At 36.4% G+C, this 13,545-nt stretch overlaps 1 protein-coding gene across 6 annotated transcripts in view; it reads left to right on the top strand.

Moving 5' to 3' along the window:
• The window catches only part of LOC122842047 (signal-induced proliferation-associated 1-like protein 2), a 178,313-nt gene that overhangs the window by 41,443 nt on the left and 123,325 nt on the right, over positions 1 to 13,545 (top strand). For all 6 annotated transcript variants that reach the window (XM_044135548.1, XM_044135547.1, XM_044135552.1 and 3 more), the window contains 3 exons: positions 4,679 to 4,812; positions 6,582 to 6,770; positions 13,187 to 13,361. In XM_044135548.1, the coding sequence (XP_043991483.1) occupies positions 4,679 to 4,812; positions 6,582 to 6,770; positions 13,187 to 13,361 (498 nt within the window). The remainder of the gene's footprint in view (positions 1 to 4,678; positions 4,813 to 6,581; positions 6,771 to 13,186; positions 13,362 to 13,545) is intronic.

Here is a 13,545-nt window from a genome sequence, read left to right as displayed (position 1 = left end):
TTACATTTTATAGCAATCCATGTTGGGAACATGACAAACATAGGGTTCGCTTGTCATGTTAGATCAGGGGTGGGCAATTAATTTTTTCACAGGGCCACATGAAAAATCTGGAATGTGTTGGAGGGCCGCACCAGCAATGACACAAATTTAATCTTGGCAATATACGTTTTCTCATATCTCTATTTATAATAAAGATTTTGAAGCAGATTATTTTGAATACGAATATTGAGCAAATATTTATAAAAATGAGCAAATTGTGGTTTAGGTTGAAGTGAGAATTAAGACTTATTCTGTCATAATGGATGTGCAAACTGTTCCAAGTCACTACTTTTGTTGTTTGTGTATCACATAAAATCCTTCTAAGATAAATGAAAGTTAAAAGGTTATCAATACTTTTGGAAGGCACTGTAAATAATAGAATGAAGCTTTTTTTCAGAAGATGCCTTTTGCATAGTATGTGAATTTAGCCCTTGCCCTTCCTTTGTGAGGTGTTTTATTGGATGGACAAGCTTGTCATCACCTGCACTTCACAGCAAATGCGCTCTCACATAAACTTGACCGTGTGTCAGTGTTACATGGCAGGCTTTTATCAACCTGGACTGAACATTGACCTTACTGAGTGAGTGACTACAGCTTATCTTATCCTGGCAAACTGTGATGTTTCACCCCAGGATTTCCTAATGGGCAGTATATGTTTTCAGACCAAGAGGTTAACCTTTTCTGGAAGCAGCCAGGGCCATGTTGCATGTGGATTGTCAGGGTTTTCAGTAAAGCGAGTGTAAGCCTAACATAAAAACAGGATTAGAAATAGGTTTTTATTTAAGGGATCTGTGCACCTTTTGGGTCAGCAGGACAGGAGATGAAGCCAAAATAAATCCCAATTGACATGATTGTCAAGTAATCCATTTTGCAAATGTTGTGGAGCTTGCAACGAGCACCAGGGACATGTTAAAGAAATTGATTGAAAAATAGATGTTGGCCTCTCATTCACCCTCTATTTGCTATTGGATGTCGAGTTGCCTTCTAAACGTTGACCTTATACCTCTTGTAGTATTTCCCCTTGGCCCTCTGTCGCTCACATGCCACACATTCACCAGACAACCTGGTTTCTGCAATAAATGTATAATTCATGCAGCTTCTTTTCATGTTGGCGGCACACAGACAACACACACTCCATGGCATGAATTCAAAACCTTCATGGCTGAACTCCCCTTGCGAATGTCAGTGCTACAGGCCTCTGCTGACGTCTTTGTTTGTGGTCTGTTGAATCCAGGTCTATCTCTTCAGCTTTAGGCCGGATTAGAGAGTGTTTGCTCAAGACCCTGCAAAATGCTCACAAAGCTCCACTCCTGTCCACAGTCTACTCACACAAACATACGCACAGGGATACAGACATGTTGGTTCACCTGGTAGAAATGTCTAAAATAGACTCTTACTCATTCTTCATCTTGAAAAGTCTGGAATTTGATATGAATCTGTGTAGGAGAGCATAAAAAACAAGTTTGTAAGTCCAGATATTTTTTCTTATTCCATTGCCTAATGCCATAAATCAAAATTTCTATAAAATAAAGTGAAATTTAATACAGATTTTTCAGTTTTATAATGTCCTTTATTTTTTATGTAAGTTTTTGTCTAACTTATTGACAGTTTCACTTTTTGACTGACTGACAAATGTTGGTTTTACTACTTTTTTAGTCTAGAGTCTCCTAGACCAAAATTTGTTAATATAAGATGGAAGATGAGTTGTTCACTTTTGGATCCTCATGGCTAAAATTCAGGAATTACATTAAGTTATAGATAAAGTAACAAAATAACTGTTTTAAGAGCCATTCAGTGATTGCGATGTTATTTTTTTAAGTTGTAAAAATGAAATATATGTATTGTGTTTTTTATGTGTGATTTAATGGATTTATTTAATTTACAAACATTGATAAAATCTCCATATAAAAAGCAGAGCAAATTGACGAGCACAGACAATAAAACCCAACTTGGTAAAAATTTTTTTACACATTACGAAAAACGAAAGTAAAAACCAAACTATATTTACCATTTTATTAGCAAGAAGTGTGGAAGGTCCAGTACAAAAGTGCAAGATAAAGTATCCACACTCTAAATTACTCATGATTATTTTTTCATAATAGACATTATAAGATTAAATGTTTAAAGTTCTGCTTTTCAACAACCAAGTTGGCATTAATGTTTTCACTGTGAACCTGTTTGAGCAAGAATAAAAATTAACTTGTTGAAGTTTTTATTTGATTATTTTATCTGTTACATCACATTTGCAGTCTGGACATAAGATTATTACAATGTTTCTTTGCTGATTGACATCTTGAACTGTGGGAGGGTGGTATAATTGAGCTTAGATAAATAAAGATGCACTGCATCAGATTCAGGACAATCGGATTCACTCATTTCTGTGTGAACTGTCTTTGGGAGATTTTCTGGGAAATTTCCATGGGTATTTTGGGATGGATTTCCACGGATCAGTGGATCATCTAATCTATTATTCAGAGATTTTGCACCAAATATGTTAGATTTGCTTCCAGTCTGGCTCCTCACTGTTCATATAACCTGTCATTGAACTAATGACTGTCCCTCCCGTAATCATCTGACTCCGTACTTAATTCAGAATTTATCCAAATCTCCTTTTATCAACAACTCATTCAAATTGCTTGGCAAGTTCATCCAATAATCCCGTCCATCAGCTATACCTGCTTAATCTTGTCTGGGGTTGTGGGAGTGTGTAGGAGGTTTTAACTGAGACTGAGAGACATTTGGACATTTCCACCTGTGTATTACAACACCGAAATAATTACACACAGACCGAAAGTGACCAGTCCAAACTTTCACTCTGCATTTCAATTCAATTCAATTCAATTCAAATGTAAAAATACTGTATTGATCCCAAAGGGAAATTATAACTCATATTGATTCAAAATTCTTCAAAGAGTTATTGTAGATGGTGATGTCTGTGGGCAAGAAAGATCGCCTGTAGCGGTCTGTGTTATAGCGAATTTGAAGAAGCCTCTGACTGAAGACACTGCTTTTCTAAGACAGTCTTATAAAACAATTTCTGGAGTTTTGAGCCTCACTGTTCCATCTGTGTACCAAAAATTGGAGAGGAAACCTACCTTATAGCTAAAAATACAAAAATGTAATAATTAATCAGAGAAGGAGCCAAAAAGTCAATGGTAATTGTGGAGGAACTACATGTAACTCTACAAATCTTGTATGCATAAAAAAGATGCAAAAATTGGTGAAATGTTGATAGAAAGACAACAAGAATGTGTCTTCTACAGTAGAGACAGCAGCCACATGGAAGAAGGTTTTCTGGTCAGATGAGAAAAAACTGAACTTTTTGTGAAGCTGGAAAACGATTAACTTGAAGACAGCATGGTCACTTTGAAAATAGAGGTAGTGACATGATGTGGGATGCAGCGGAATCAGGGAAATCGATCAGTTTTTGGAAGATGGATTGGGCATCTAGTAGCAAAGGGTCTCTAAAAATGCAGTCACAGATGCAATGGGATGGTTTAGATCAAAGCATAATCATGTGTTACAATGACCTACACCCAAGTCCAATTGTGAATCTGTGGTAAGACTTGAACATTCGCAGATGCTCTCCACCCAATCTGACTGAACTAATTTACAAAATTAAAAAAGGGTGAACATTTCAGTCTCTTGATGTGGAAAGCTGGGGTAAACTTACCCCAAATTTCTTGCAGCTAAGTTATAATTTTAGTGAAAGACAGCTCTACAAACTTCCACGAATCATTTCTGATTAAATAAATATAGAGACTGCACACTAAGTGCTGTTTGACTCTCTGTTTGCTGATCTGTGAAACAGGTTCTACACACTGTTGTCACTGTTGCAAATGGTTTTAAAAGGATTCAAATGGGTTCAAAATGGCTTCATCCCACCGTCCAAAATCACATATGCTAGCTTAAATGATCGTTAAAATTGCCCTTAGATGTTAGTATGCGATTGCATAGTTGTTGGCCTCTGTCTACCCTGCATTTCACCCCTTGACCGCTGGAGATAGGCACCAGTCCACAGATGGAATTAAGCAGGCGTAGAAAATGGATGGATGATGCTTTGCTGGTGTGAAACCATTAATCTGATTTGTAAGCAAAGCCGCTGTATCTAATGAGTCATGGGCTGCTAAACCATTTTCATAGTATATATAATTCTACAGTATTTGCATAAAGACTAAAAAATTTGTTTTATTTTCTAGTTATTTTTATTCAAAACAAAACTGCTGCTGAAATATTAATTATTACATCCATAATCACGTGATTTTCATCATTAGTATTTATTTTGCATTCAAAGTCTTTAAGCAAATCATACAATCACCAAGTAGAGAGGCAAATTTGAAGTTCTTATAGTGATAAAAATGTAACCCTTTTAAATTTAACGCAAGTATAAAAAGCTGATATTAGTTGGTTAGTTGGGCTATCTGCTGTGGTTGAGTCTGCAGTCAGCTGTTTGCTTTAATTCATTAGTCGTAGTGTGAGATGGTATAAGTTTTAATTTTTGAAAGTTTTTTCAGACCTTGTTATGCGTTGATATCTGTAACTGACTCTTGTCTAATCATGAAAATCTTATTTTCTTATTTTTTAAAGCAGTTTACTTGGCCCCTAACATCTGAATATCGTTCTTAAATCTTGTCTCTAGAGCACCAGAATTATTTCGGGGTGGATGAGAATCTGGGGCCCGTGGCGGTGAGCGTCCGCAGGGAGAGGCTGGACGATGGGAAGGAGAAAGAAGGCATGCAGTACAACTACCGGATCACCTTCAGAACCAGTCAGGTAAAAATCCGCTTGTGATTAATGAGTGGATGCAGGGCTGAAATAATGTATTTGCAAAAGTTAGAGAAGGTAGACATAACAAAAGATGAATATCTTACATGATCAGTTTCTAAGTTCTTGAATAGCTTCTTTACCAATTAAATTTTTACTCTTGTTTTATTTATTTCCTTACTTAAACAGCTACTTTTTATTTTTTACTTAAGTAAAACTATGTTAAAGCACTGCAGCTCTTACTTAACCCGCTATGTTCTGCGACGATCCATCCAAATTTGCAGTACTGTAATTCCTCGACACTTTGGGCCATCTGAAAAATTCCAATGGCTTCTGAAAGGGGAGACATTACTCTTTCCAGCCAATATCGGGTTATTACAGTATTTTTACCCCCGCCGTAGCAGGGAGTGAAATTAGTCTCTTTTAATAGACAGTAAATTGCAAAAATAAGTTGCTAGACATTGAAAGTTCCAGTTGTTATGGACAAATGGGCAAATATGTTTACGCACAGGACTTTTAAAGAACTGCATACAATTAAAATAAACAAAAATATCCAGGTGAAGATTTGAAACTTAGGTCTAAAAGAGTTAAGTAAAATTTCTGGGTTGTCTTCCCATCTGTGGTTGACGCAGAAAAGGTTCAGTTTAATTTTCAGAGATTGGGAAAAATGGTATTTTATACAGTGTATATCTGATGTGTTATGTAAAAAAGCTCACAAATCTCAAGATATGCTACCATGGTAGAAGTCTACATATTGAACTCTGGTTTCACTGACGATTGTTGCTTGTTGGAAAGTTCAAATTTAGTGGAATCAGATGCCACATGCTGCAAAATTTATTTTTTACTTGCAACAATTTCATAAGTCACTGCATTCGGCATGTTGAGGTCAGCCAGCTTAGGGCTCAGTCATGCAGTGAGAGTAGATCTGCTCTGAGCTCCCCAATGTTTTCAGTCGTCCTGGTCGGTCATGCAGGAACCAGAGCTGTCAATCGGGTTTGGTGGTGATCATATTCACTTTCTTGCTGTCTTTAACACACACCTGATCTTGCACACACATGCTCCCACGACGTGATTAATCCAAAAACTGAGATGCACAGCCTGGTGCAGCGAAAGCTTTCCTTGATTGATGCTGGCTGGTCTCACTCACTGAATTATTCAGGTGCAACAGATGTGTCAGGCAGGGAAATGTCACCGATATCCAGCACTGTTCTGGATTTGAAAGCCAAGCGGCCATGAAGCAATGTATCTGGGTCATGGTGGCCATGCAGGCTGCATCCAGACAATGTTTTAGCTTCCTAACCACTGGAGCGTCTGTTTGAGTTAATTCCTCTCATTTAGCCCCAATGCCCTCTCTGACTGCTTGCACCGCTGCCTCTCTCACTCTCCCTGCCACACTAAGTCTGTTAAGTAATCTGCTTTTCAGAAAGCCTCTCCGTCAGATGGCCATTGACTGCTGATACTAATGTCCATAGTCAGTGTGGACAGAAATTAGATTTTTGGGTGTAAATATGTCTTTGACTTTCCAAAGAACAGCATGGGTTTACAGACTGTGTGTTTTTTCTGATTGGCACATTAATGGGGCTAATAGTGGAAGATCACTCAACGTGTATTGCCTGGTTAGTCTGTTAATTATTTTAAATTTGAGTCCTTAATGTAGTTTGGAGGCATCGCAACGGAGCAACCGGCCAGAATAACAGGGCAGCACATGTAACAGAAGAGCCAGAAGTTACATACTGAATTTCACCGAATAAATCTTGTTTGTTTATCTTTTCCGCCAGCTGACGACCCTCCGTGGCGCCATCCTGGAGGATGCCATTCCATCCACGGCTAGGCATGGAACGGCCCGCGGCCTGCCGCTTAAGGAAGTCCTGGAATACGTCATCCCTGAGCTAAACATCCAGTGTCTGAGGCTGGCCCTCAACTCTCCCAAAGTCCCAGAGCAGCTCCTCAAACTGGATGAGCAAGGGGTGAGTAGAGTCGTGTCATGTTTCAGACAGGGGTCAGAATCAGAGACGGGTAGAGTACCCAAACATTTACTCAAGTAAAAGTAGAAATAGCATTAGAAAAACAAACAGGAAGTCTTACTTTAGCTTAAACTGTAGGTGTGTCTGTATCTACCTTTCCATTGCAAATGAGCACAAAACTTTGCCAATATTCTGCTAAAGTTGAAAAAACTGTTTCATACTAGTGGTGTTTTGATTTAATAAGAAATGCAATTAAAATTACATGTGATCATGTGATAAGTCGTTAAGAAAACATGATCCTTCAACTACTTCTTGTCGTCTTCTTTCTTAAATTGTTTGGTTGTATCACACAAGAACATGATCAACAACTGGAAGTGTTTCTACTTCAGTTTTGCTAAAGAAACCAATTTTTATTCAGCCAATAAACTACCTCATCCTAGTGCAAAATCTTTTTTATTAAAAAACTAGAACGTCTTTTTTTGTTGGAATTACAATCTGGCAGAATTTACTTATGGTACGTTCACTTATCAAAAAATAAATAAAAATAAAACCATCTGTATTTCTAGTTTCCAGTTGGCAGGTCACTGGTCAGCCCTGACCAAACTGGAAACTGTCTCCTTCTGATCGTGGTGCATCTCTGACATGCATAAACATGGCCAGATATTACCCCTAATCCAGGCATATCGGTTATTTTAAATAAACCGCGTGTAAATAATAAACCACAATGCGATGTAGCACGTAAAATAATCAAATAAAAGCCTCACCAAGTTAATTTTTATTCTTGCTCAAACAGGTTTATAGTGAAAACATTAATGCCAACTTGGTTGGTGAAAAGCAGAACTTTGAACATTTAGTCTTAAATTGACTATTCTGAAAAAATAATCATGAGTAATTTAGAGTGTGCATACTTTATCTTGCACTTTTGTACTGGACTTTCCGCACTTCTTGCTAATAAAATGGTAAATATAGTTTGGTTTTTAGTTTTGTTTTTCGTGAAGTGTAAAGAGATGGGGAGGTGCAGTGTTTTCTTAATATCATTATTTTAAGGCAGATCTTCGTTTGCATGCAGGTTTAGAATAAAATTTAAAGAATTTGTGACTTACCTGCCCAGTTTTGGCTAAAATAAAACCATTCTCTTCTATTTGTAGGGTTGCAATTAAAGATTATTTTAGCAATCAATTAATATATCAATATATTATGATGATTATTTGATTAATCAGATAAAAAATATCATTCTACAGATTTGACAATATTAGGAATCCTAAAAAAGTTGCAAGTAAGCAACTAATTCAACTTCTTTTTAAAATAAAAAGAAAAACACCCTTTAACACCTGAAATGCAATTTGTTTAGTAAATTTGAATCAAGACAAGCTAAAACTATTCTACTTGATTAGTTTTGGTTAAAAAATAATTTTTTTAAAAGATGTTTGTTTTTTTTACTTAAATGCAAAATGTACATAACAGTTTTAGCTTAATTTCTACTCTGAATATATTTTTTGTTTTCACCTAATGGCCTTTTCTTGAGTTGCTTTAATCCAGCTATTAATTAATCGACTATTATTTCAATAATGAATTAATCACAATCAATCCGATTAATTGTTTGGCATATCTGCTTCCATGTCATGCATTTGAATAGGCTTAGAAGTACAAATAGCAGAACTCTTTTTATCATTATGGGCTCCGTGATATTAATAATGCAGATCAGAAAATGAATTGAAATCCAACAATCTTTGCAACTATCAGAAGGATGTATTTGGCGCCCCTGTTGTGATCAGTTGTAGCTGCAAGACTAGTGAAAATGTCTCACTTTTGTTAGTTTACTTTCATTAAAAAGAGGTTAATGTGGTGATTTTTATTTTACAAGCTGGAGGGTCTCATCTGGAAGTCTTTCTCCTTGAACTCCTAATAATGCTGAAGGTTCTCTTCAGTCACAGGTGTCAGACATTGTCTGATCTCCAGGCCTTTAATTTCTCATCTAATGAAACTACAAGACGGCAGTGGGAGTGGGAGCATTAGCCGTGTTTTACTATCAGGAAATCTGCTGCTTATTAGTCTAATTGCATTCATTAGTGCGTGCCCATCATTCTAACTGACAAGGGAAAGGCTCTCATCATGAAAAGCTCCACCAAGCCCATCTTTGTTTCTTCAGATTTTTTTTTTTTTACACATTTATTCAACAGCAGTGGAGAGTCCTTTCTAAAGAAATGAATAACAGTCAAATTTACAGATTTTGCATATGATTATCCTGTTAAATGTCACTGGAAATGATCAGCTTTTTCCTTGAAATCTGCAGACACTGACACATCCAATAAGAAAGGGCAAAAGGTGATGAGAGGAATAGGTGATAAGGAAATATATTCAAAGGAGGAGAGTGCTAGCTAATTAGGGTTTAAAGCTCTTCCAGATGACCTTGGTCTTTTACACACTTCAACCCAAAAAGTCTACTTTATATTTAGACAGTAATATTTTTTGTGATTCAAATGTATAATCTTCCCTAGGGTCCCTCTAACTACGTCGAGAGTAAGAGAGTAAAATATTTTACTCCACCATGTCTGGAAAGTTGAATTGATCTTTTTTTCTGTTCATATTTATTTTACATAAGTGATACTAGGCTATGTTTTGTTGGTGAGAACAGCTGTATGTTTAATATTTTTCCTCACTGAGTGAGTTAGAGATCTGTTCTCAATATCTCCATGATCAAGAAGAATCCTCTCCTCTAAATCTTAGCTTTTAGTCTCTGCGGTAATTTTTCCAAGATTTAAAAAGAAACTGATTCAGATTTCTTCTTATATGCTCCAATGACTGAACCGATTATGCACAAATGGCCTAGAAAAAGCATAAATCTGTTTTATCTGAGATGAGATTTTCATTAACAGAGATCACAAATTGAATTTATTTCTAAAGTATTTTTAAAAAATAACTTCTAGAAAATAGACATGACTTGTTAAAGGTGAACATATTATAAGATTATTTTAATCTGCAAGAAATACAACAAATTTTATTCCAGATTTCTAAAATTTTTTCCTCGTTGTTTGTTTTGTTTTTGTTTGTTTTTAATTATATTTATAAATCACATTGTTTTATAAATCAGTAATGAGCTGAAATGAACGTATTTTAGTGTTTTATGATAAATAAAGAAGATAAAAGTTAATGTTTTCTATTCAAAATATTTAGAATTCGTACTTTTCCAAAATATCTATGTAGTTACTTATTTGTGCAAACTAAATTAGTGAGCGCAATGATTGAATGTTGGAATAAACTATACAATTTAAGAAAAAGTTATAAAAAAGACAAGTAAGAAAAATAAATACATAAGTGAGAGAATGAAAAAGGAAGTAAATGAATAAATAAGTGTGTATACAAACTCCTTATTCATGTTGTTTTTCATCTGGACTCTCGCAGAAACTCAGCTTGAAACAGAAACCCTTACAGCTCAACTCTTACATATAATTTAAATTTAAATCTGATTTGTTGCTTCAGTTCAAGACAGCAATCTACCACCTGCTTGGGTTGTTGTTGCAGTGCACTAAGTTTGATTATTATTTATGGAAATTGAACCTTTCCGCTCGGTGACCGTGATGGTTTCCTTTTCTGGTAATGTTCCAGGTGAAGGAATCTGAAAACCATTCGTCCTGTTTAACAGAAAATGAGTCATAGATCAACAGATGTGGAGCCATAAGTGTTTGAAATAATTTAAACAGATCCTTCATCCAACAACTTGTCCATCTCAGGCTGTGTTTTGAATTTATTTTGGAGTTCAGAAAGCAAGTCACACCACTTGAGCTAAAAAACTAAAAAGTGTTCAATTCTGTCCTCAGACAAAGACGTTGCTCATCAACTCCAGTCCATCTCACAAAGATGCAAAGATTTGTTCTTAAAAAATACGACATATAAGTGCTTCTAAAAGTACCAAAAAAACCCCTCTTTTTATCTGAGCCTTAAGATCCTAAAACAACGGATAACCTTCACACGGTCCTTCACCCTTTAGAAAAAGACCATAAGCTTTAGAAGAATCCTTCAAAAAAGGAGAAAAGCTTTCAGATTTGATTTTCAAACTCTCTGGAATTTAGACTCAAGATTCTTATCTGGTTGTTTTCATAGATTTGATGATAATTTGATGCCAAAAGGTGTTTTTTAAAGCTTACAGCAAAGCTTTTTAAGTATGTTTTCAAGACAGTTGTGACAAGCAAGACATTAAGCACCAATGAAACTGAGGCATGATGCCATGTGTACTCAGACACAACATGGTTTGAGGATAATTTTATTTATTTTCAGACAAAACAATGATTTTATTGCCAACCTAATCAGATTTCCATCAAAAGCGACTTGAGGGAAATGTTTTGTAAAAGAAGCTTGACTGTTGCTGCAATCTGATGCAGCAACATCAGATTGGATGGAAAATAAATGAAACACTTTAAAAATATTTGTTGCCATGGGGTTAGATGTGCGGTTTAGTAGCATGGCACAGCTTTCTTCTACAAGGATTTGGGCCACCCTGAAGGTTATACCTTGGCTTGCTTCTGGTGGAAAGGTTTTTTGGAGCTACTTTTCACGCTTTTTGTAACATAAGTAGATTTCAGTGGAAGCAGATGTCACATTAGTGTTGCATGCACTGCCAGGGCAATGCTGTATCCCTCAGGTGCCTCATGACTGTCTCCAGGGACAATGTTGCCCTCATTTCACCATCCACTCAGTAAGAATGCAGTATTTGTGTTGTGAGTTTTAAAACCTCAGATGGTTTTGCAGTTATGCTGAAGAAATGTTCCTGGTGTAAAATGTCCTCGCTTCCTGTTAAGAAGCAGATCTGTTCTGAGAAAGAGGCGTGAAATATTTATTAAAAATATTTTACACCTTTTCACATTTTGTCATCTTACAAAAACAAACATAAGTGTGTTTAATGGCGCTTTTAATATGATTATTCATCAGAAAGTATTGCAAAACTGTAAAGTGGAGAATCAGTAGAAAATAATAATTAATTTTTCTGATCTACAATGATTTACACATCTATTTTGGACAAGCAAAATCAACTGCCTTTTTTGTTTTCTTCAAATATTACATACTTATTGTTTTTTAGCAAACAAAATTATATATATATATAAAAAAAAAAAGTTTTGACCCATAAGTATATTTGACTAGACAATTCTGATAAAGACGAGAAACGTTTGTACACCACTCCTGTAAAAATACATTAAAATCCAGAGCAAATAATTACCTTTATTTGTCAGTAAACAGTTCACCTGTGTGTAATTTATTATTCACACTTTTCTGTAGTGATTCCGCCAGTTTTCTGATGGACAAAAAGCATCAGAAGAAGGAGGATAGCAGACAGATTGTGGAAGACATGCACGCTTTTGACATTTGAAAAGAAAGTCAGAAGAACTCATGTTTGTTTCTTTCAGCGAACATTTAGTTACAATAGTGCAACTAGGTGCTGTGGTCAGATGAGGCCAAAGTTGAGCTTTTTAGTTTACTAAAAGTTGTTCATAGCAAAAATGTCATGCTGAAAACATTTTTCCAACTTCCATTATGCTATAGTAATGCGAAGAAAGTTTTCTTTTGTTTTATAAGTAGACACAACTTTGGTTGATATGTCACCTAAAACTTAACTAAAATACTTTAGAGTTGATTTGTTTTTATGAGACAAAATATGAAACATTTCAAAGCAGCTGTATCTGTTGGTGAGTGCTGAATTTAGGTGACCTGAATCCCCTTTTCAAGCACCGATGTGAAAGTCCTTCATCCATTCTGTAAGGATGTGCTGGAGGTTAAGTGAGTCCTTATAGTTCCAAATGAAAAACAGAAGACCACATCATTGCACATCATGCAGTTTCCACTGAGCTTGAAGGTATAATAGCTTCCCATCACGGCGGGAGCTTCACTACGGAGCAGACTTGCTGATAGAGGAGTCGCCATGACAACCGTGAGGGGAGCGCACCAAAAACTGATAACCTGTAACGGGGGAAAAAGGGACGGTTCAAATTGGTTTCAGTCTATAGATCATTTATTTTCCTCCACAGTGAGGAAAACCTTTTTGGTCTTGCAGATTGACATTTAGCTGCAGGAGTCAGGCTGGGAATATTGGACCGCATGCACCAATCCTTAAATAAAAATAAACATATATGCTAAAGTTGGCAAAGTTTACTATAATAAATCCACGGCTGCTGCCTAATGTATCTAATTCACTCCCTCGTCGCTCCACAGCTGCAGTTAAGTTGCAGCTAATAGCTCTGCTTAATTTACGCTCTGGAGAGCTCAGAGCCCGGCTTCGTGAGAGGGGATTTCATCTCTCCCCTCGAAGGGATGTAAGGCCTTAACTTGAGCTGCAACATGATGGAAAGTAGAAACTCGCCTCTGTTGAGTGCGCAACATCTCAGCAACAGGAAGTGATACTTACTCTGAGGTATTTGTGTGTGTTCCAGCTAAGCTTCCAGCACAAGGTGGGGGTTCTTTACTGCAAGGCAGGACAGAGCACGGAGGAGGAGATGTACAACAACGAGAGCGCTGGCCCGGCACTGGACGAGTTCCTGGATCTGCTCGGCCAGCGGGTTCGCCTCAAGGGCTTCACAAAGTACAGAGCCCAGCTGGACAACAAGAGTAAGATAAAGCCTGTTGCATAAACTTAAAATGTGCAAATTTATAAACCTGCATGAGTGATTTGTTGCAGCAGATACTATATTAAGGTTGTTACAGTCGACTAAAATGAACAGATAAAAACTGAAATTGAGAAAGCATAGTAAAAAGTAAAGCAAAGAAAAAGTGTAAATTTTGCATTATTCAG

The sequence above is a fragment of the Gambusia affinis genome, linkage group LG13 (genome assembly GCF_019740435.1).
Source record: "Gambusia affinis linkage group LG13, SWU_Gaff_1.0, whole genome shotgun sequence".
NCBI classification, from domain to species: Eukaryota; Metazoa; Chordata; class Actinopteri; order Cyprinodontiformes; family Poeciliidae; genus Gambusia; species Gambusia affinis.
This window is presented reverse-complemented; position numbering and strand designations above follow the sequence as displayed.